This window comes from Maniola jurtina, chromosome 26 (assembly GCF_905333055.1).
Source record: "Maniola jurtina chromosome 26, ilManJurt1.1, whole genome shotgun sequence".
Taxonomy (NCBI): domain Eukaryota; kingdom Metazoa; phylum Arthropoda; class Insecta; order Lepidoptera; family Nymphalidae; genus Maniola; species Maniola jurtina.
The window spans coordinates 5,401,850-5,426,779 of NC_060054.1; the positions used below are offsets into that span (position 1 = coordinate 5,401,850).

At 37.9% G+C, this 24,930-nt stretch overlaps 4 protein-coding genes across 4 annotated transcripts in view; 3 read left to right on the forward strand and 1 right to left on the reverse strand.

Moving 5' to 3' along the window:
• LOC123878575 (protein ANTAGONIST OF LIKE HETEROCHROMATIN PROTEIN 1-like) overlaps positions 1-24,930 on the forward strand; it is a 151,832-nt gene that overhangs the window by 50,757 nt on the left and 76,145 nt on the right. The gene's annotated exons all lie outside the window — the stretch shown is intronic.
• On the forward strand, positions 13,327-15,554 carry LOC123878576. Its single transcript, XM_045925849.1, has 2 exons — positions 13,327-13,809; positions 14,723-15,554. The coding sequence occupies exons 1-2, from the start codon at positions 13,471-13,473 to the stop codon at positions 15,485-15,487; spliced, it is 1,104 nt and encodes a 367-aa protein (XP_045781805.1). The 5' UTR covers positions 13,327-13,470; the 3' UTR covers positions 15,488-15,554.
• On the reverse strand, positions 13,815-15,674 carry LOC123878581 (protein ALP1-like). The gene is made up of 2 exons (XM_045925853.1): positions 15,548-15,674; positions 13,815-14,633 (listed from the first exon to the last, which is right to left on the reverse strand). The coding sequence occupies exons 1-2, from the start codon at positions 15,656-15,658 to the stop codon at positions 13,866-13,868; spliced, it is 879 nt and encodes a 292-aa protein (XP_045781809.1). The 5' UTR covers positions 15,659-15,674; the 3' UTR covers positions 13,815-13,865.
• Positions 16,896-18,694, forward strand: LOC123878455 (zinc finger BED domain-containing protein 4-like). The gene is made up of 2 exons (XM_045925626.1): positions 16,896-17,082; positions 17,451-18,694. Exons 1-2 carry the CDS (start codon positions 16,896-16,898, stop codon positions 18,692-18,694), a joined length of 1,431 nt encoding a protein of 476 aa, XP_045781582.1.

Below are 24,930 nucleotides of genomic sequence, written 5' to 3' on the forward strand. Positions count from 1 at the left end.
AAAATGCCGTTCGTGTTTGTACATCGAAAAAGAATCATAAAAACCATTGATAGACCAGGGACTTGTAACAAATGTTTACCTTTTCAAATACTACACTTACCTTGTGCTAAATATAGCTATAACAGTGGGTCGACACTTCTTAAGTGATTATCGCGAATGTCGCAATTCAACGTAATTGTAACCTTATCACTTAAGCGCTAAAGTTTAAATTCTGTTAAATAGCGAAATCACGAAATGTGTGGAAATCATTACCAACATTCAGATTTTTTTTTTATGAATGTTGTAGTTTTGTTATCAGCCATGTTGGTCTTGTTTAGAATTTGAGAAGCGTGCTTTGTTGGAAATTTTTATCAACTGGTCTTTTATTCTAATGTACTATAATAATAAGAGAGAATAAAGAGAATGTAAATCAGCGACATTACAATTGCAGGAAGTGTGCGATTTGTGGTGTACGAAAGTTACCGAAGTCTAACACCTTTCTATCAAGTTTTCCTTTATACCCTGATCGGTAAGTAAGACACTATATTTACTTTAAATATTATTAAAGTACTCATTATTAAATTTAGCACAGCATACAAGGGATTCTAAGTGATAAAATTTCACTAGTTTACAAATACGTGCCTGATTTATATCTGAATTGAGTTCAAGAGGTTATAAAGTAAACTTTGCCTAACACCTTTGTCTTTGCTGCTTTGATGTCGAATATGGGTAAAAGCAACAGGTGATGAAGATTTAGTTCATTTGCCGATTGAGAAACTGCATGTGCTAAAGTTTTAATAAAAAAGGAAACCGTTTGCTTAAAACTGCAGTGCCAACTGAGAAGCTTTGCAGACCACTTTTGTCTGATGACTCTTTGAGTGAATTTCCTGTACATGTTAAGTCAAATTGTGAAGTTGATTATAACAACTTATTAATTATATCTTATTATTAGCTGATGCCCGCAGCTTCGCCCGCGTGGATTGGTCAGATCCCCTGCAGCATCAGGATTGAGGAGTTGGACTCCAAATTTTTTATGAAACAATGTCGCAAAGTTCCTCTATCGATTAAAAAAGAAATGACGCAAATCGGTTCAGAAATCTCGGAGATTTCGGTGTACATAGGTAGAAACCCTTTTTGAAAGTCGGTTAAAAAAGTAGCCTATGTTACGCCCTGGTCAATCCTCTACTTGCCTGTGAAAGTCCCGTCAAAATCGGTTCAGCCGTTCCAAAGATTAGCCTTTTCAAACAGACAGACAGACAGACAGACAGACAGAAAAAAAAATTAAAAACGTGTGATTCAGTTATGGTATCGTTCAAATAACCATATGAGCTTAATATGAGGTAGTTATTTCGAAATTACAGACAGACACTCCAATTTTATTTATTAGTATAGATGAATTGACACAGAAACCAGAGTCTACCTTAGAGCCCAATTCTGTGCCACAAAATGTGGAGTTAGGGAATGACAATAACATTTGTTACCCAGTGCTGTCTTTGACTGAAGACCCAGAAATTGAAAAGTTTGAAATTCACTCTATAGCTTTGAAGAGCAGCCAGTTGTATATGTCAGTGGGTACCTGCCAAAGTCTTAGATAAATTCAACTGTGAACGTTGCAATTTTTTTTTGAAAGAGGTAAATCCAGATATGGACAATCCTCTGTATAAATACATCTCGTGGAAGGAATGGTGGCAGGACAAAATTTCATTAACTTATCCAAAAAAAGAATTAATGAAGCAAAAAATGTTTATGAAGAATTTGTTGCCCCTGATCTATACAGACTACACATTTGCCAGTATTCTATTTTACAACTAAGTACCCGCTGTAATATGACATGGTTTAAATGTGAAGTTCATTGTAACAATGTAAAAGAATATTTATTTAGTTTAGTAAGCAAACTCTTCATTAGAAGAACCTGTAAAATGATTAATTCAGATTTTGTTATATCTGAGTGTGTGCTGCAGATAAAATCAAGAAAGCACAACAGCTGAATAAATATAAGTAAACTCAAGGTGCTCTTTTTATTTCTATAAATCCTTGAAATGAACATGAATAATAAAGGCAGGCCTACTTTTATCGATAACAAAAGCACACCACTATTATATCGATATCGATACATTTGCTACATCTCTCTAAAGCTGTCAAAAAGTGGTTGTGTTGGCAGTATTAGTTCACTTCTTGAAGTTGGTATTGATTTCCACACATTTTATCTATGTGTGCGTGAGCTCAGGAATAATGATAGAAGTGCCGTCTCTTAGAACGTAGTGATTATATTATCTTTGAGCTATAAGATGCAGACACTTATGCTATATTAATTATTATCAGAATATATCGCGAAGTTAAGTATATGGAATGACTCTTTTTAAAACAAGTGTTTAGATTTTTTAATTTAGCAACACCACTGGGGGCAGCATGACACTTGACAAGATGGCGGCGTTAGTTTCAATTTTGGCCACGCGCCAAGAGAACCTTGTCGGACTGTACCTCGAAATTATCAACGAGCGCATGGAAAATATACTCGGCAACTTGTCGCTGGCCGAGTAGAGTGAAGTGGTTCCAGCACGAAGGTACACATTCTAAGGCCCATCCGTGAGCGCCTCAATGACCTTTTCGACTACCGTTGGATCCGAAGGCTAGGCCCCCCTGCCATTCCCACTGCCTTACAACACGACAGTGAGTTTGTTAAAAGACACCGGAATTAGTAAAATTAAAGAATTCCCTCTTCTACAAAATATTAAAACCAAACACAGGAATGTAGAATTTCAAATGAATAACTGCACATATGGTTTGTTTTTTCAGAACGTAAACGTCGTCAACCAACTAACTGCCTGAGAACCCGAGAAAACTGAAACGTTAAAGAAATCTAAATACGCATCGATCGCGACGGATAAAATAGATTCGGGTTCAAAATGGCTGCAGGTGTCACCCCCTTCATTGCTCCCAGCAAGACAGAAACCCTTTACAAAGCAAGGCGGAGAAATTAGCACCAGACTAGCACTTAAACGACAAAAGGCGCTGTCGCTCGGCCGAGCCGGGCTACTCAAAGAGGAGGCCAGGCTATCGGTTATGAGAGATCACAGGTCTTCGGTCACTACCCAAGAACAAAATAGAGAAATCTATGATATAAATGGCCTAACACGCACACGAAGGGTTCCGTACCATCATACAAGAAATAACATTTCTTTTTTGTTTTTTTTTTTTTTTTCATGAGAGCCATTTTGAAATTTTTATTATTTGTTGTTATAGCAGCAATAGAAATACACATTCTGTGAAAATTTCAACTCTCTACCTATTACGATTCACGAGATACAGCCCGCTGACAGACAGACGGACGGACGGACGTACGGATGACAGCGGAGGCGTAATAAGATCCCGCTGGCAACCTTTGGGTTCGAAATTCCAAAAAAAAGACTCATATGCACATGAGATCGAAACTACGATGCAGTATATTTACTCTTGTCTCGAGCGGAATGCTGAAGAGTGTTAGTTTTCTCTGGACGAAATGATGGCTGAAACTGAATAGGATTCATACTTTTGATAAGTCTTCCTTTGAGCGTATCGAAAAACGTAGAATCGTAGCAACAAGTGGTAAATCTCTGAACCAACTTCAAGGAATATTCACGAGCACTCTTCATGAAATCCATGAGCAAATTAAAAGACGGGGTAAGAAATTATAGAGAGGGAGAACTGTAATCATTTTTTTTTTCAAAGAATATTAGCCATTTTAATCATGAATAACATTGCTCTTTCCCCTCCAACTTAGCGTAAGAGCTGATTTACACAGGGTCAGTAACTGACTACAAATTCGAGGCAAGTCAGTGCTGACCCGAAAAAAACCCTGTGTAAACTGATTTGAAGTCAGTACAGTGGCTTGAAGTCAGCGCTGACTTGAATATTCGGACACTGTAGTGATTCGAAAAAAATCGAATCACGGAATTGTAATAAACAATTACGAACGACATCTACCGGTCGCGTAATACATTACTAGGACAAAGAATTTCTGACATTGACAGACTTCAACGTCAACACTGATTAACATTCAGTGCCATCTGTCGGAGAATAGTTTACATAGACTAATCAAACAATGACAGTTTTTCTAGAACATTCTTTAAAATAAAACTACTCATACAAATTAGCGACCTCTAACGACAGATAGCTTTCCATTTAAAAATAACTGTCAAGACTATTTAATTAATCATATACGCTAGCGACATCTGTCGATCAATAGTCTTTCATTCTGGAAACTTCCCCGACAAACTAATAACATTTCCTGTAGCCAGAACACTCGAGAATACACCTTATTTCCGCTAAATTTAATATAAATAAGCAATCCTCCTAGTTCAGGGACATTCCTGATTTCTATTACCTGCAATCACGACGCAGGAGTGAAGTGAAAGTAATAAATAAGTGTAGTGAATTCTGTGTAACCCTGGATTAAGGTTGGTAACTGTGATGTTATTAAATTATAAGTTTAGGCTAATTGTTTTGTACTCGTTTAACCTAACCCTTGCGATAGGATATTTACTAACAGAATCTGTAAACTCGTTCCATCACTTTTATATTATACGACCTGCACTTGGCTCAGACGACCCAAGGCTCATCTAAAGTTATGGAACGAGAGTTTGAGCAAATCATTTAAGATTGCCTCTCTCGATTCCAGGGTTCCTTCTACCAGGAAGCTCTAACAGTTACACTGAAGCTCTGCTGTTAACCTGACTGCTACCCCACCGGCGAAGTGTCTATCAACTTCGTACCGTCTACCCAAGCCACGTTGCACACTGCTGTCGAGTAGCCTACGCACAAGCACTGAGCCGCCGCACCGCAGCGCCGCCCGAGCATCGTCGATTGTCCGACGCGTCTGCGAGCCCTCTGCGAGCCCGTGTCTGCCCCCGGCGTCTGACCAAGGCCAGTTGTCTTCCTTCGGACGGTCAACGTATCTTCATGCGTATGCGATTCTCAATTAACTACCCTGTGATTGTAGCGCGTTACCTACGGCCGCTCCCGACTGAGTTATCTATTAAGTTTACTTAGTTCCACAATCATGGAGCTATCTAACAAGCTATTTATTTTCCACGATTAACTACCCTGCTCTCGTACCGCGTATCTAAAAAGTTCATTTAGTTCCCTAAACATGGAGTTATCTATTAGTAATTTATTTTCCACATTAGGACCCCTGTCAAAAACGCGACAGTGGCGCCCACGCTAATTTTTGTGTCCCTTATTGTGGAATAAAAAAGTGCCTAAATCACAGTTCACACACCACAGGTTCGAGATCGCATAGCATTAACATACGCTGACCGTAACAAAGTGTATGGTTACGAGTATATTTTGAAATTTTTGTGTAAAATTTCAGGATACACTACGTGTGTATATTTTGTACTAACTTCTATATTTTATATTTTGTGTAACACAGTTACCAACTTTTATAAGTGTTCCACTAATAACTCTTAACTTCCATTTTACTTTACACACATTCACAATGTCCTACCCAATAATATACCTATCTCTTCTAAAGAACGAACTCAAAGTCATAGCAGACCTAGACGGTAATAATTTAGGCACCTGGCATGTCAAAGACATAAAACTAACCAATTACAACACTCAAACTTAAGATTATGCATCATTTTCTATATAACATTACAAACCACCTACTAGGCATAATTTTAAGAAATTAGACTACATCTATCCACTAAACTCACAAACTAATTAATCGATTCATTAGCTAATCACCCTAATCTCAAATACCTATGAACGTAAATAAAGCCGCGGAAAGTGCTATCAAACAAACATGATCATTCCATGCATCTAGATTCAAAAAAAGAAACAACAACCGATAAACAGTGTCCACGTAATGTACAGCAGTCAACTCAAGTTTAACACCACGCGATATGCATGAACTTTAAGGTTGGTTGTACACCGCGTCGCGCAATCTTACGTTCATCAAAACAAAGTAGTTAGAACCGGTACACTATACAGATACCTACACCAGTATCTAACATATACTCACCTATTACATTTAACTAGACATAACTACAAACTCAGTAAGTTATGTACATCTACCCTCAACCTAAACAACTAATGTACCAACCGCTACATAAAAATCACTACTTATTCCACAGACATACCTTGCGAAGTCCAAAAAGAATATTACTATAATGCTAGATACACACTAACGTGCTGATGACCTAAAAGTCAGTACAAAATTGGCCTTCACTGACCTAAAAGGTGAATGCTACGCCTACACTAAGGCACTACTAGTACACAACTAATTGTATTTTGCTTACCTAAAAGGTGAAATACGTCCATATCTTAATGACCTAAAAGTTAAGATATCCTTCTATAACAAGTTGTTAATCCACTATACTAAACAGTGAAAAGACAACTACACCGATATTTTTGGACTTTGCAACAATCATAACACCTGCTAAACATGAGAGCGAGTCATGGCGAACAAACGCGATAACTCTGTACACTAGGACGCGATGGACCACTAGTATGGCCACCGCTTTATGAATGACTGAAGAATGTTCGGATAGTACGAAAGATGAAGCATGACAAGGTTAACTCGAACTTTAGCGATATTTAGAGGTAGTGTAGAAGGATTTTATTAGATAAAATCCTAACCTAAAAAGGGGAATATGTAGTGATTCGAAAAAAATCGAATCACGGAATTGTAATAAACAATTACGAACGACATCTACCGGTCGCGTAATACATTACTAGGACAAAGAATTTCTGACATTGACAGACTTCAACGTCAACACTGATTAACATTCAGTGCCATCTGTCGGAGAATAGTTTACATAGACTAATCAAACAATGACAGTTTTTCTAGAACATTCTTTAAAATAAAACTACTCATACAAATTAGCGACCTCTAACGACAGATAGCTTTCCATTTAAAAATAACTGTCAAGACTATTTAATTAATCATATACGCTAGCGACATCTGTCGATCAATAGTCTTTCATTCTGGAAACTTCCCCGACAAACTAATAACATTTCCTGTAGCCAGAACACTCGAGAATACACCTTATTTCCGCTAAATTTAATATAAATAAGCAATCCTCCTAGTTCAGGGACATTCCTGATTTCTATTACCTGCAATCACGACGCAGGAGTGAAGTGAAAGTAATAAATAAGTGTAGTGAATTCTGTGTAACCCTGGATTAAGGTTGGTAACTGTGATGTTATTAAATTATAAGTTTAGGCTAATTGTTTTGTACTCGTTTAACCTAACCCTTGCGATAGGATATTTACTAACAGAATCTGTAAACTCGTTCCATCACTTTTATATTATACGACCTGCACTTGGCTCAGACGACCCAAGGCTCATCTAAAGTTATGGAACGAGAGTTTGAGCAAATCATTTAAGATTGCCTCTCTCGATTCCAGGGTTCCTTCTACCAGGAAGCTCTAACAGTTACACTGAAGCTCTGCTGTTAACCTGACTGCTACCCCACCGGCGAAGTGTCTATCAACTTCGTACCGTCTACCCAAGCCACGTTGCACACTGCTGTCGAGTAGCCTACGCACAAGCACTGAGCCGCCGCACCGCAGCGCCGCCCGAGCATCGTCGATTGTCCGACGCGTCTGCGAGCCCTCTGCGAGCCCGTGTCTGCCCCCGGCGTCTGACCAAGGCCAGTTGTCTTCCTTCGGACGGTCAACGTATCTTCATGCGTATGCGATTCTCAATTAACTACCCTGTGATTGTAGCGCGTTACCTACGGCCGCTCCCGACTGAGTTATCTATTAAGTTTACTTAGTTCCACAATCATGGAGCTATCTAACAAGCTATTTATTTTCCACGATTAACTACCCTGCTCTCGTACCGCGTATCTAAAAAGTTCATTTAGTTCCCTAAACATGGAGTTATCTATTAGTAATTTATTTTCCACATTAGGACCCCTGTCAAAAACGCGACAGTGGCGCCCACGCTAATTTTTGTGTCCCTTATTGTGGAATAAAAAAGTGCCTAAATCACAGTTCACACACCACAGGTTCGAGATCGCATAGCATTAACATACGCTGACCGTAACAAAGTGTATGGTTACGAGTATATTTTGAAATTTTTGTGTAAAATTTCAGGATACACTACGTGTGTATATTTTGTACTAACTTCTATATTTTATATTTTGTGTAACACAGTTACCAACTTTTATAAGTGTTCCACTAATAACTCTTAACTTCCATTTTACTTTACACACATTCACAATGTCCTACCCAATAATATACCTATCTCTTCTAAAGAACGAACTCAAAGTCATAGCAGACCTAGACGGTAATAATTTAGGCACCTGGCATGTCAAAGACATAAAACTAACCAATTACAACACTCAAACTTAAGATTATGCATCATTTTCTATATAACATTACAAACCACCTACTAGGCATAATTTTAAGAAATTAGACTACATCTATCCACTAAACTCACAAACTAATTAATCGATTCATTAGCTAATCACCCTAATCTCAAATACCTATGAACGTAAATAAAGCCGCGGAAAGTGCTATCAAACAAACATGATCATTCCATGCATCTAGATTCAAAAAAAGAAACAACAACCGATAAACAGTGTCCACGTAATGTACAGCAGTCAACTCAAGTTTAACACCACGCGATATGCATGAACTTTAAGGTTGGTTGTACACCGCGTCGCGCAATCTTACGTTCATCAAAACAAAGTAGTTAGAACCGGTACACTATACAGATACCTACACCAGTATCTAACATATACTCACCTATTACATTTAACTAGACATAACTACAAACTCAGTAAGTTATGTACATCTACCCTCAACCTAAACAACTAATGTACCAACCGCTACATAAAAATCACTACTTATTCCACAGACATACCTTGCGAAGTCCAAAAAGAATATTACTATAATGCTAGATACACACTAACGTGCTGATGACCTAAAAGTCAGTACAAAATTGGCCTTCACTGACCTAAAAGGTGAATGCTACGCCTACACTAAGGCACTACTAGTACACAACTAATTGTATTTTGCTTACCTAAAAGGTGAAATACGTCCATATCTTAATGACCTAAAAGTTAAGATATCCTTCTATAACAAGTTGTTAATCCACTATACTAAACAGTGAAAAGACAACTACACCGATATTTTTGGACTTTGCAACAATCATAACACCTGCTAAACATGAGAGCGAGTCATGGCGAACAAACGCGATAACTCTGTACACTAGGACGCGATGGACCACTAGTATGGCCACCGCTTTATGAATGACTGAAGAATGTTCGGATAGTACGAAAGATGAAGCATGACAAGGTTAACTCGAACTTTAGCGATATTTAGAGGTAGTGTAGAAGGATTTTATTAGATAAAATCCTAACCTAAAAAGGGGAATATGTAGTGATTCGAAAAAAATCGAATCACGGAATTGTAATAAACAATTACGAACGACATCTACCGGTCGCGTAATACATTACTAGGACAAAGAATTTCTGACATTGACAGACTTCAACGTCAACACTGATTAACATTCAGTGCCATCTGTCGGAGAATAGTTTACATAGACTAATCAAACAATGACAGTTTTTCTAGAACATTCTTTAAAATAAAACTACTCATACAAATTAGCGACCTCTAACGACAGATAGCTTTCCATTTAAAAATAACTGTCAAGACTATTTAATTAATCATATACGCTAGCGACATCTGTCGATCAATAGTCTTTCATTCTGGAAACTTCCCCGACAAACTAATAACATTTCCTGTAGCCAGAACACTCGAGAATACACCTTATTTCCGCTAAATTTAATATAAATAAGCAATCCTCCTAGTTCAGGGACATTCCTGATTTCTATTACCTGCAATCACGACGCAGGAGTGAAGTGAAAGTAATAAATAAGTGTAGTGAATTCTGTGTAACCCTGGATTAAGGTTGGTAACTGTGATGTTATTAAATTATAAGTTTAGGCTAATTGTTTTGTACTCGTTTAACCTAACCCTTGCGATAGGATATTTACTAACAGAATCTGTAAACTCGTTCCATCACTTTTATATTATACGACCTGCACTTGGCTCAGACGACCCAAGGCTCATCTAAAGTTATGGAACGAGAGTTTGAGCAAATCATTTAAGATTGCCTCTCTCGATTCCAGGGTTCCTTCTACCAGGAAGCTCTAACAGTTACACTGAAGCTCTGCTGTTAACCTGACTGCTACCCCACCGGCGAAGTGTCTATCAACTTCGTACCGTCTACCCAAGCCACGTTGCACACTGCTGTCGAGTAGCCTACGCACAAGCACTGAGCCGCCGCACCGCAGCGCCGCCCGAGCATCGTCGATTGTCCGACGCGTCTGCGAGCCCTCTGCGAGCCCGTGTCTGCCCCCGGCGTCTGACCAAGGCCAGTTGTCTTCCTTCGGACGGTCAACGTATCTTCATGCGTATGCGATTCTCAATTAACTACCCTGTGATTGTAGCGCGTTACCTACGGCCGCTCCCGACTGAGTTATCTATTAAGTTTACTTAGTTCCACAATCATGGAGCTATCTAACAAGCTATTTATTTTCCACGATTAACTACCCTGCTCTCGTACCGCGTATCTAAAAAGTTCATTTAGTTCCCTAAACATGGAGTTATCTATTAGTAATTTATTTTCCACATTAGGACCCCTGTCAAAAACGCGACAGTGGCGCCCACGCTAATTTTTGTGTCCCTTATTGTGGAATAAAAAAGTGCCTAAATCACAGTTCACACACCACAGGTTCGAGATCGCATAGCATTAACATACGCTGACCGTAACAAAGTGTATGGTTACGAGTATATTTTGAAATTTTTGTGTAAAATTTCAGGATACACTACGTGTGTATATTTTGTACTAACTTCTATATTTTATATTTTGTGTAACACAGTTACCAACTTTTATAAGTGTTCCACTAATAACTCTTAACTTCCATTTTACTTTACACACATTCACAATGTCCTACCCAATAATATACCTATCTCTTCTAAAGAACGAACTCAAAGTCATAGCAGACCTAGACGGTAATAATTTAGGCACCTGGCATGTCAAAGACATAAAACTAACCAATTACAACACTCAAACTTAAGATTATGCATCATTTTCTATATAACATTACAAACCACCTACTAGGCATAATTTTAAGAAATTAGACTACATCTATCCACTAAACTCACAAACTAATTAATCGATTCATTAGCTAATCACCCTAATCTCAAATACCTATGAACGTAAATAAAGCCGCGGAAAGTGCTATCAAACAAACATGATCATTCCATGCATCTAGATTCAAAAAAAGAAACAACAACCGATAAACAGTGTCCACGTAATGTACAGCAGTCAACTCAAGTTTAACACCACGCGATATGCATGAACTTTAAGGTTGGTTGTACACCGCGTCGCGCAATCTTACGTTCATCAAAACAAAGTAGTTAGAACCGGTACACTATACAGATACCTACACCAGTATCTAACATATACTCACCTATTACATTTAACTAGACATAACTACAAACTCAGTAAGTTATGTACATCTACCCTCAACCTAAACAACTAATGTACCAACCGCTACATAAAAATCACTACTTATTCCACAGACATACCTTGCGAAGTCCAAAAAGAATATTACTATAATGCTAGATACACACTAACGTGCTGATGACCTAAAAGTCAGTACAAAATTGGCCTTCACTGACCTAAAAGGTGAATGCTACGCCTACACTAAGGCACTACTAGTACACAACTAATTGTATTTTGCTTACCTAAAAGGTGAAATACGTCCATATCTTAATGACCTAAAAGTTAAGATATCCTTCTATAACAAGTTGTTAATCCACTATACTAAACAGTGAAAAGACAACTACACCGATATTTTTGGACTTTGCAACAATCATAACACCTGCTAAACATGAGAGCGAGTCATGGCGAACAAACGCGATAACTCTGTACACTAGGACGCGATGGACCACTAGTATGGCCACCGCTTTATGAATGACTGAAGAATGTTCGGATAGTACGAAAGATGAAGCATGACAAGGTTAACTCGAACTTTAGCGATATTTAGAGGTAGTGTAGAAGGATTTTATTAGATAAAATCCTAACCTAAAAAGGGGAATATGTAGTGATTCGAAAAAAATCGAATCACGGAATTGTAATAAACAATTACGAACGACATCTACCGGTCGCGTAATACATTACTAGGACAAAGAATTTCTGACATTGACAGACTTCAACGTCAACACTGATTAACATTCAGTGCCATCTGTCGGAGAATAGTTTACATAGACTAATCAAACAATGACAGTTTTTCTAGAACATTCTTTAAAATAAAACTACTCATACAAATTAGCGACCTCTAACGACAGATAGCTTTCCATTTAAAAATAACTGTCAAGACTATTTAATTAATCATATACGCTAGCGACATCTGTCGATCAATAGTCTTTCATTCTGGAAACTTCCCCGACAAACTAATAACATTTCCTGTAGCCAGAACACTCGAGAATACACCTTATTTCCGCTAAATTTAATATAAATAAGCAATCCTCCTAGTTCAGGGACATTCCTGATTTCTATTACCTGCAATCACGACGCAGGAGTGAAGTGAAAGTAATAAATAAGTGTAGTGAATTCTGTGTAACCCTGGATTAAGGTTGGTAACTGTGATGTTATTAAATTATAAGTTTAGGCTAATTGTTTTGTACTCGTTTAACCTAACCCTTGCGATAGGATATTTACTAACAGAATCTGTAAACTCGTTCCATCACTTTTATATTATACGACCTGCACTTGGCTCAGACGACCCAAGGCTCATCTAAAGTTATGGAACGAGAGTTTGAGCAAATCATTTAAGATTGCCTCTCTCGATTCCAGGGTTCCTTCTACCAGGAAGCTCTAACAGTTACACTGAAGCTCTGCTGTTAACCTGACTGCTACCCCACCGGCGAAGTGTCTATCAACTTCGTACCGTCTACCCAAGCCACGTTGCACACTGCTGTCGAGTAGCCTACGCACAAGCACTGAGCCGCCGCACCGCAGCGCCGCCCGAGCATCGTCGATTGTCCGACGCGTCTGCGAGCCCTCTGCGAGCCCGTGTCTGCCCCCGGCGTCTGACCAAGGCCAGTTGTCTTCCTTCGGACGGTCAACGTATCTTCATGCGTATGCGATTCTCAATTAACTACCCTGTGATTGTAGCGCGTTACCTACGGCCGCTCCCGACTGAGTTATCTATTATGTTTATTTAGTTCCACAATAAGACACAACCTATTTGTAAGATTGTTTGACTATAATTATAAGTATCAATCCGTCTTCGCGTTTTACTAAATTCCTACCTGTCGCACGAAGCGCGACAACACGAATATTTTAAAGTCAGTTGGCGCCCCCCGCCACCCGCGCACCCCCGCGCCAGCCAAATAAACTCCGTGTAAACAGACAAGCCAGTGCGTGGTTAGTCACTGTCGCTGCGTTGTAGAGTGACCACGTTTTTTTCGCTGGCGATAAAAATGACGCGTAAGCTTAGCGAAGACGAAACCTTAAAATTGGTGCAATTATATGGCGAAAACGAGTGCCTTTGGGATATTAAATCCCTAAATTACCGCAATAAAGAAATGCGGTCAACAGCGTTGCAAAATATGGCTCAACAAATGCAAATCCAAGGGCTCACTTCCACTGAAGTAAAAAATAAAATTAAAGCCATAAGGGCTACATATTATTTAGAGCTCGACAAGATACAAAAATCCACCAGATCTGGCGCTAGTGGGGACGTATATGTCCCAAAAGTCAAGTGGTTTCAAGAACTGGACGGCTTTATAAAAAATGCTATTGTAAAAAGGAAAACAATGGTAAGTATTTATTGTAACTTATTTATTTTATTTCCATCCTAGGTACCTATACAAAATTAATGAATTCTATCCAATTGCCATGGCACACGTCCAGCACTCATGAAGAAGTTCCTATATAGGTCTCTTTTTTCTTTAGCAGTCATGGAATGGTTGCCTCTTTGTTGTTCTGAAATGCTTGATAGTGGATTTATTTCCGATCTCCATGTTCCTTCTATTATTTGTCCATCATTGTCCTCTCTGTCTACACAAGTAGATGTTATGTAGGAACTTGAACGCTTTCGCAACCAATTATGCAGGGCACAGGCTGCACAGACAATGGCATCAACTGTGTCCACATGGGTTGGAATTGCTTTTTCGAACACTCGGAATCTAGAAACCAGTATACCAAAAGCATTTTCACTTATGCGCCTTGCACGCGACAACCTGTAGTTAAAGACTTTCTCGGCAGTACTTAGCTGCGTACCTGGATAGGGTTTTAGTAAATAATTCTTCAGTGGAAATGCTGCATCACCAACTATTACTCCATTTGTAGGAAGCAATCCATCTTCCAACCGACGATATAATGAGGAATTTTTGAAAACACCTCCATCAGAGGCGTTTCCATTCGCTCCAACGTCTATATATGAAAAACAATAGTCGTGGTCTACAAGTGCTAACAATACTGTACTATTGGTTTTTTTATAATTATAAAATTCACTTCCACTATTTGGAGGAGCTTTAATTATAATATGCTTCCCATCGATTGCTCCATAACACGAAGGGAAATTCCACTTGGTATTGAAACCGCCTTCAATAATTTTCCATTCTTCCTCTCGTTCTGGAATCTGTAAACAAAAAAAAATAATTACAACCTTAATACGTATTATCATCAACTAATGATTTATTAAACATAACATTTTATTCTCATTAACAGGATAACTCAGGAACCAGCAACGATGACGCTGAGTTGGGTGAAGCTGAGGGTGTTGGTGACGGAGCTGAAAATGTATCAAGATCTACTGAAAATAATGATAATTCTACTGAAACGCCAACTCAAGCCATCCAGACGCCAGTTCGAAATTCTGTGATAGCTCCCAATCAACCTGGGCCTCCGCGATCAAAACGCTCCAAAATATCTCAGATGGCCGCCATGATAAAGGACTTAAAAAGTGTGTCAAATGATGTTAAAATGTCACCATCTGAAGAAGAGTCTGACGCTGATATTTTCGGTAAACATGTGGCGGCTCAACTAAAAAAACTGTCTGAAGAACAATCTGTTATTGCACAAGAAGAGATCCAAAAAATATTATCTAAAGCTAGATTGGCTAATATACAACAAAAGAAGTATACAGAAAATGCACACTCTTCATCCCCTAACTATTTTATCCCTAGTCCGGCAGCAACTACAACAAGCAGCACAAGTAGCATGGGATTTTACTCCCTGGAGCCCAACCCAATGACTGCATCAAGCGACAACACCATAACATTTTACCCGCCAGAGGTTGCCGAGCCTGCCACTAGCAACAGCTCTTTAGGATTTCATCCTTCCGATCGATCAACGAACCCCACATTTGTAAACCCCAGGCAGGTTATTATTACACCCTCAGGTTTGAATTACAACACCACGATCAACGAAGAAGCTGAAAGTGAAAATAACACTGCTGTTAACACGATTATGCGTGCTTATGAAAATTCTTAATACTATTTTGATGTTGTATTTCTTAATTTTCTAATAATTTAATAATAAAAATTTTCTTACCTTAATATGTGTTTTTAGTGCCGTATATATTGCCCAACACACTTCTGGTATTAGTTTAGAAATTGCTGGTTTTGAGACACGATAAAAGTGACTAAGGAACCGATAGTACATTCCTGAAGCCAAAAATGTCAGCGTTATTTCCAGTTTAATTTTGGCTGGTAAAGCATCACTCATGAATGTATCATGTCGTTGAATAGAGCTCGATATCATTGACAGCAATTCGTCAAAATTCTGTGGTGACATCCTCATAGCCAGTTTGTACTCCGCAGGATCTTCAAATCGCAATTGCTTCAGCAACAAAGCAGAGCCACCAGTTTCGTTTCTATCGTCAATCCATTTTCTTACCCATTGTCGTTTATTTTTAGTTGTCTCATTTTCTACCATTTCTATTAACTCATTCAACAGCAAAATTGATTTTTTCAACAAATAATTAAATCGTCGTTTCAGTTGTTTTCGCGAATTCATTTTTCCCACTGACTTCACACACGTGTGCTCACTAGACGTGACGTGACTAGATACATTAACTAGTTACGCGGCATGTAACCGAGTCACTAGTTTCGCTTCAAATTAAAAGTAGTGATTTTTGTAAATGCGTTACTGGGATGGTTGGGTCATGAGTGACCACGCGCACAATAATATGAATACGCGGCATATAACCGAATCACTAGTTTCTCTTTCGAGTAGTAATTTTGTAAATGCGTTACATTTCTTTCGCATCGCGCCTACCGGCCGGTCGAGCGAGATAGCAGATCAGATTTCCGAGTAAGCGAGAGCGGGTGACACGAAAATCCGAAGTAATCCGAACGCGCACATGCCGTGGCATACAACAAAAAACAAAACAGCGTAACAGTACTAGTTTAAGTACGTTTAATTTTCATACGTAAGACTATAGACATTAGACAAATACAATAAAATAAGTGATCTCTGTTTGTAAATAATTTCAACGGCTTGCGATTCCAGGAAGCGAGCGTCAATTTGTTGAAAAGTAAAATAAAAGAACTTAGTTTGTTTTAGTTCGTCGTTGGACTTGTATTTTTTTGAGTACTTTCTTCTAAAAATTAATAAATGTTATTTTGGTGCTTTTTTTGTAAATTTAATGTAAAGTTTCTTTGATGTTATGTAAATATAGTTAGGATATTATGTAAATATAATTAGTGTGGAATTGTGGATTGTCTCTAAGTAAACTATACCTAAATAAAAATGTCTCGATTGAATTCTAGTGCTTTGTGGGAGTTTTTTCAAAAACTGGATAACGAAAAAAAAGCGAAATGCAACAGTTGTGGTGAAGTTTATAGCTTCAAAACTTCAACTGCGAATTTGAAAACACATCTGAGGCGAAAACACCTCAATGCGTATACAAGCCTTTGTACCGCGCAATCAACGGCAAGGACCCCAGAACAAAGTCGTGGGCAGGAACCCGCAGACGATGTGCAACCTCAGCCCTCGTCGTCCAGCTCCGATGCTGCCTCAGCTTCTACGTCCACTGCTGCAAGTACCATACCCATATACCGCGCTGCGCAACAGCTCATTGATAGGTACGGAATTAGCAAAAAAAAAGTAACACTGACTAAAAAAAGACAAATTGACAATGACCTTGCCGATTTATTTATAGATAGTTATCACCCTTTCTCTTTAGTAGAGGAACGTGCTTTTAAAAAATTTGCCCGACACATACCTGGATACGACTTACCATCGCGAAAAACTGTCTCTAATATTCTAATTCCTACATTACGAGTATACGACCAAACAGTTTTACGAAAAAAAGAAGAAATAAACAATATTGAATTTCTATCTCTAACAACAGACTTATGGACGTCTCGGGTCAATGATGCTTACATTGCTGTTACAGGGCACTATCTAACAAAAGATCTTGTTCTTAAAACATTTTTACTAAAATGTGCAGAGTTTAAAGATACGCACAGCAGTACGAATATTCAAGCTGCATTGCTCGAAACGACCAACGAGTGGAATTTAACAAATAAAATAAATTTTATTGTTAGTGACAACGCACCCAACGTCAAAAAAGCCATAGCTGATATAGGGTGGAAGCATTATGGTTGCTATGGCCATACGTTGAACTTAATAGTGCAAGATGCCCTGAATTCAGTCCAAGCTTCTTTGGACAAAGTTAAAACTATAGTCCGTCATTTTAAAACAAGTACAGCAGCGCTAGAAAAATTATTAAAAGCGCAATCACAGGAAAAGCCGGACGTGACACCAAAGCGCTTGATACAGGAAGTACCAACCCGGTGGAACTCTACATTTGCTATGTTACAGCGATTTGTAGAACTGGAAAATCAAATATGTGCCACTGTTGCAGTTCTTAAAAAAGATTTACCACTTTTAACTCTCGAGGAATGGACAGTATTTCACGAACTGTGCAAGGTTTTAAAACCTTTTGACGAAGCTACGAAAGCTATGAGTGGTGAAGATTATATGACAGCCAGTACCATTATAGTCATGACACGCTGTCTTAAGGAATCCTGTGACCAACTGCTCCTGGAAGGCTTTACTGTTACAACAAATAATATAATTACAGTACTTCGGACAGGCTTGGATAAAAGATTTGAAGGTGTTGAGAGAAGTGGCACGTTCTCGATATGTACATTATTAGACCCAAGGTACAAAACCAATGTATTCTCAGACACAAGTGAGGCAGCAAAAGCAAAGAAAGTGCTGGAGGAAATACTGGCAACGGATATTAGGCGACGACATGGAGAAAAACAACCACAACAATCGACTTCAACCTCTGCATCCGTCCCAGTAAGGGATAAATTTTCACCATGGACGATTTTAAACAATATTGTTGGGACGCAGCAGCAGCAAGTAGGCACACCTTTGTCGTGTGCCATCAAAGAAGTGGACTCCTATTTAAAAGAGGACATATTACCCACGTTCAATGAAAATGGGAAATTTAACTGTCCATTGCAATGGTGGCAACTTAAACAGCACATTTATCCCAACCTTGCCATTCTTCTACGCAAGTATGGCAACATAATGGCAACGTCAGTTCCGTGCGAGAGGATATTTAGTAAGACAGGTCTCACGATTAATAACCGCCGCACACAATTGAAGACATACAAAGTTGCCCAATTAACTTATTTAAATGTTAATCTAGATCCAAAAAGATTTTTGATAGAGTCATAAACTCGTTTATACATAAATAATAAACAGAATAATAAAACTACTAAATGTGTAGAAAAAATGTAAATGTGTACTGTACTTGTAATATTATAAAACTTAAAAACTGTGTGTAAATAGCCAAACAAACAAACAAAGTGTATAAATAAAAGTGCCAAAACAGACAGTGAAAACGTTGAAAAAGTGTAAATAAACTGTAAATATATCAAAATTGTAAATAAATTGTAAATATAAATGATCATTGTATATACAATCAAATCAACTTCTAAATACGCCTGCATTAATAATTTTATAAAATCATAGTTTCCTACAAGTTTCCTATTAAACACTAATCAACCATAAATACATTTAATGCAGTCAGTCCTAAGCCTGAATAAAGTATGAAGGGAAGTTAATTTATTGATATAACTGTACCTATAACTACAAACAAAGATAGTGATTTAAGCTATTTTCGTTTCGTGTGTAACGGTATAGTTGGTGGAGGTTAATGTAAACAATCACAGAAGCTGAAAAAAAATTACAAAACTAGTTACAAAAATCACTAGTTTCGAAACAGGTGACGCCGACCAAGTCACTGATTTCGTTACGTTTCTTAAAAATGACGTAACGACCCACGTCTAGTGCTCACCGTGAGAAACGCACCACTACTACTTTACTTCATGTAAACAGTTAAAGTCAGTCGCGGCGCCGACATTGGCGCTGCGACTGACTTTTCTACTGACCCTGTGTAAATCAGCTATAAAGCTTGTGCTAGGAGTGGGTACGACAATAGTGCAACGGGTGGGGTTTGAACCGCTGACCTTTCGGAATTCAGTCCGCTCCTCAACCGTTGAGCTATTAAGGCTTAAATCATCATTTTTTACCGGCCGCACGCCAGCACTTTCCAAGACTGTAATGGGAATTGCTGGACAGTTTCATACTGATGACGAAATTCTTTGAGTGTACCTAGTTAGGTTGTTTTAAGTAGGTACATGGTTTTGTGAATATTCTGACTTATTACATTAAATCAAACACAACATTAGGTAAATCAAAACAAGCAGATCATAGACTACGTCTAGAATCCCATTTTAAAGACAGTGACAGAAACCGGACTTTGAACTTTTGCCATAATAGATATAGTTTTTTTTTTCTTTAAATCTGGCTTTACTCTGATTAGCCAATGTCAAGTTTGTAATTATTTTCAAGTTATTGAATCTATACAAGTATGGACTCTGTCTGCGCCGGCGCCCACCGACATACGCGCGGCACCCCTTTAGAGCGCTTTTCTAACACAAAAACCATCCACTCTTAACAAAAAAAACACTTCAAACAAGCCCAGCACGCGCGCCAGCAAACGCCATCACAGACGAAGTCCCAATACGTATAATTAATTCGTTAACAGACAGAAAAGTTTCAACACACACAAAATAAGGCCTCATACGCACGAGAGCTTTTTTAACTTCCGTTAAAAAAGCGTTTCAAATAGAACAAATGCATTCCCAAGTATCTGTTCGCATGTCAACGCTTTTTTAACGCGCACTTTGCATGTTCAGCGCAACGCCGGGTTTTAACGCAACGCTTTTTTAACGCTCGTGCGAATTACAGCTAAAGGAACCCAAAAATCTTCCACTCTGGATAGTGCTCGACCATACCAACGAAGACCAGACGATTTTCATTACAAACCAGCGCCCAACTACCAGCCAAAGGTACAAACACTTACCTATTACTTTTATTTTACATGACTGATTTTTTTTTTAATAATTAATTTTTTTTTAACATTTTTATTTTATGTTCTTCATATATATTTTTTTTATTAATTTCTATTTAACTTTATATATTCTGTTTCAAATCTTTTATTTATTAACTTTCTTGAACTTTTTTTATTTATTTTTTTCGAACAAGATCATCACGTTCAAATTGGTGTGTTTTCAGTACCATACAGGTTTATGAGTTTAGGTTTTTTATTGTTTCCTCGGTAATGGAGGCGAAGTATACAAGTTTGGACCGAAATAGCAATAACTGACTTCATTTAGGTAGTTTAAAAGTTTCAAAATCACTCGAAAAATCCTCAGCCTTCCAATATTGCTCAGCCTGTAATTGCTTTATTTTGGGCCTGAACTGTAATGTTATGGCTTCCCTCATAGACTGGACTGGACTAGACTAGATTGTTATCTTGGTAGAGTATTGCTGTCAGCACTTTACAATTTAAAATAATACTTCAGCCATAGATTATTGTGAGAGTCACTGTTGTGGAAATCACACTTCACACTAATATTATAAAGGCGAAATTTTGTATGTGTGTGTGTGTGTGTGTATGTTTGTTACTCCTTCACGCAAAGACTACTGGACGGATGTGGCTGAAATTCGGAATGGAGATAGATAATATCCTGGATTAGCACATAGGCTACTTTTTATCCCGGAAAATCATAGAGTTCCCATGGGATTTTGAATAACCTAAATCCACGCGGACAAAGTCGCGGGCATCAGCTAGTCTTCAATAACTCCCACATCATATTTTGCCTTCGCCAATTGAATTGATCTGAAAACAAGGAAAAACACATTAGAATATGAAAATGTATACAATCCTCCTATAGAATGAAAAGTTATTAAGTCAAAGATTACCAAACTGAGTTCTGAGGCTTCAAATAAATGAAAAAGAAAAATTTGACAATTCCTATTTCTGAATTTAAAGTGTAATTTTAATATAAAATGTCTAAGAAAAGTAATTTGTTTTACAGATAATTATGAAAAACTAAATAAGTTAATGTTTACCCTTGAATTATTTAGTTCCGAATTAAGTTTATGTTAAGTTACTGATTCTTTGATCAAGTTATCTAAGTAAGCCCATCTTTAAACTAATTTGATAGGATTTAATTGATTTTGCATGTAAAATAATGCAAATCATCTTAATGTGACAATCAAGAAACCATTAAAAATACTTAGTTAAGTACTTAGTTTTCCTAACAAACTCTATGTTCTAAAATTGACAAAATAGTTTTTGTGAATTTGAATACAAGTAAAACTTTGGTAATAACATTTGTAACGTAAACTGGAACGTAGTCACGTCACTTCACCGCTCTCGCTCTGACAGGTCTATGCCTGTCAGCGACTATCGATGGCTAAATTAACTCTGGACGTGCCAATGTACCAGCGTTGCCAGAATGTTACTTTTGTAACATTTTACGTTACTTTTGACCCCCTCATGTTTCCTCCATGTTACACGACTCAAAATGTTACTTTACGTTACTTTTAGGACTTCATAAAAATATTCAAATTTTTCCCAGCAAACCAAAAATAATCGTGAAACGGAACGCATCCAAAACAGTTTTCGTTTGTCGTAATTGGCCCATTTGTTAGTTTATTTCACTTTCTCTAAGTTATTGGTCTAAGTTCACTTTGTTTTGTAATTACTCTGTGATTAAAAAGTGTTTTGTTTGTTTTTCTCTGTGACTCAACTTTGTTTTGGCCAAGTTTTGGCTTATAAAGTTATTCGTGGACTTCGTCTGTGGTGGCGTTTGCTGGCGCACGTGTTATGACTTTTTGGAGTGTTTTTTTGTTAGAAGTGGCCGGTTTTTGTGTTCTGCTAGTGTTTATTGGTGGTGGAACTGACCAAGGAACTGACTGGGAAGCACTCGAAAGGGGCGCCGCGTGTATGTCGGCGGGCGCCGGTACAGACGAAGTCCATTCATAACATATAGTTTTCCTAACTTGTAAATAACTACAAACTTGACATTGGCTAATCAGTATAAAGCCAGTCGAGAGAAAAAAAAAAAAGTTATTCGTTGCGGGGTAGTGATATTGTAGGTAACTAGTTAGGTATCTAAGTACAAAAAAAAATTGTATCTTTATTTCGTCAAAATTCGAAAGTGATTGGTTTGTTCGTTATCCTTATCGACTGCGTATATGTGTTGCTAACACTACTTGCTTGGTAAGTAAATGTTGTATACAATGTAGTTTTAAGTAAATAAGTAAGTAGTTAACTAATTAGGGAATCAGTAATGCAAAAACAAAGTCATAGTATTTGCAACTGAAAGCAGTTCGTTTTTGTATTGACTGTCACCTTATTATTAAGTCACATTAGTTTCCAGAAGTTCATTTAGCTATTTACTACTTAGTTATTGTTGTAGGTAACTTCGGTTTTCTTTACAGGAATGAGAGCGAGCTGAGTAGATACCGGCCGGCGTAACCTAAAATTTGAGTTTTGCTATCGAATCTATCGATCTCTTTGCTGAGACCAAGGTAAGTAGTTAGGTACCTACCTAGTATTGTTCAGTTAACAAAACGAATTTGAAATTCCCGCGTAATTTTCTTCACTGCGTACCTACCTAGTGCGTTTTTTTTTATTCTCTCGTCTGGCTTTACAAAGATTAGCCAATGTCAAGTTTGTAGATATTTTTAAGTTAGGGAAACTATATAAGTAAGGACATCGTCTGTGCCGGCGCTCGCCGACATACGCACGGCGCCCCTTTAGAGTGCTTCCCAGTCAGTTCCTTGGTCAGTTCCACCACCAATAAACACTAGCAGAACACAAAAACCGGCCACTTCTAACAAAAAAACACTCCAAAAAGTCATAACACGTGCGCCAGCAAACGCCACCACAGACGAAGTCCACGAATAACTTACGTTATTCCGGTACGGAACCCTAAAAAATCAGTCAACTGCGAGTCAGACACGCATTTGACCGATTTTTGAAGAGTTCCGTACAAGAAGTACTACTTTTTAACCCCCGACCCAAAAAGAGGGGTGTTATAAGTTTGACGTGTGTATCTGTGTGTCTGTGTATCTGTCTGTGGCATCGTAGCGCCTAAACGAATGAACCGATTTTAATTTAGTTTTTTTTGTTTGAAAGGTGGCTTGATCGAGTGTTCTTAGCTATAATCCAAAAAAATTGGTTCAGCCGTTTAAAAGTTATCAGCTCTTTTCTAGTTTTCTTGTAGAAAAGAAGGTTAGATAACCCTTAGGTTCATAATATTCAAGTGTCAATTAACAAATATGTCAAGCTGTCAAGATGGACGTTGCCTAGATATACATAATTATTTATTTGAAAATGATGTTTTGGAAAACTCAGATACTTTGGATCATAGGCGCGGAATAGTCCAAGTCGGGGGTGTTATAAATTCTTAATTTACACTTGTTAAACCCTGTTAAACCATGAAATTAGCCTAAAAATATTTTTTCTACTTTTCCAGGTGATATAACTACTGGAATGATACCAGGCCTACTTACTGAACTCCTAAAGGGCTTGGAAGGTAAAGGGCATACCATTTGGATGGATAAGTTTTACAGCTCACCTATTTTAGGTAGACAATTGAAACAGCGCGGTTTCGACTGCGCTGGCTTAGTTCAAAAATCCTACTTACCCACCGAAGTGTCGGAAAGAGTCAGAAATATAATTGATGATGAGACTGAAAAGAACAGAAGTATGTCCGAAATACACGGCAGCACATCTGGGGATGTTGATATATTTGCGTGGATTACTAAAAATAGATGTGTGAATTTTATTACCACTTATCATGGAACTGAAACAGTGGTAACTAACAATCTGAAGACACCTAAAATAATGTTAGATTACAACCTGCACACCCAAGGCGTTCACAGGAAAGACAATTTGCTGTTTAAATTCCCGATGGAGAGGAAAAATTTGCTGTTTAAATTCCTAATAAATCGAAAAAATGCGAAAGTTTGGTACAAAATGTTTTTCCGAAAACTTTTGAACGTAAGCGTTTTGAATGCACACATTTTGTACAATAAAAGGGATATGAAACATTACGATTTCCGCAAGAAACTATGCAAGCAAATTCTGTGCCGTCACAGGTATAAATCACCGTCTGCGGCTGACCCTCCCGCAGGATTTCATGTACCTGTATCATACATATTAATGAAAAAACAAAAACTTTAGTTACTTTTAGGACTTCATAAAAATATTCAAATTTTTCCCAGCAAACCAAAAATAATCGTGAAACGGAACGCATCCAAAACAGTTTTCGTTTGTCGTAATTGGCCCATTTGTTAGTTTATTTCACTTTCTCTAAGTTATTGGTCTAAGTTCACTTTGTTTTGTAATTACTCTGTGATTAAAAAGTGTTTTGTTTGTTTTTCTCTGTGACTCAACTTTGTTTTGGCCAAGTTTTGGCTTATAAAGTTATTCGTGGACTTCGTCTGTGGTGGCGTTTGCTGGCGCACGTGTTATGACTTTTTGGAGTGTTTTTTTGTTAGAAGTGGCCGGTTTTTGTGTTCTGCTAGTGTTTATTGGTGGTGGAACT

Excerpts from the sequence above, each read along its gene's own strand:
- LOC123878576 (XM_045925849.1), top strand. The coding sequence starts at position 13,471 with ATGACGCGTAAGCTTAGCGAAGACGAAACCTTAAAATTGGTGCAATTA. Across the intron at positions 13,810-14,722 it reads TTGTAAAAAGGAAAACAATG|GATAACTCAGGAACCAGCAA; the intron begins GTAAGTATTTAT and ends TCTCATTAACAG.
- LOC123878581 (XM_045925853.1), bottom strand. The coding sequence starts at position 15,658 with ATGTACTATCGGTTCCTTAGTCACTTTTATCGTGTCTCAAAACCAGCA. Across the intron at positions 14,634-15,547 it reads CACTAAAAACACATATTAAG|ATTCCAGAACGAGAGGAAGA; the intron begins GTAAGAAAATTT and ends TTTTGTTTACAG.
- LOC123878455 (XM_045925626.1), top strand. The coding sequence starts at position 16,896 with ATGCGTATACAAGCCTTTGTACCGCGCAATCAACGGCAAGGACCCCAG. Across the intron at positions 17,083-17,450 it reads GCGCAACAGCTCATTGATAG|AGTTTAAAGATACGCACAGC; the intron begins GTACGGAATTAG and ends TAAAATGTGCAG.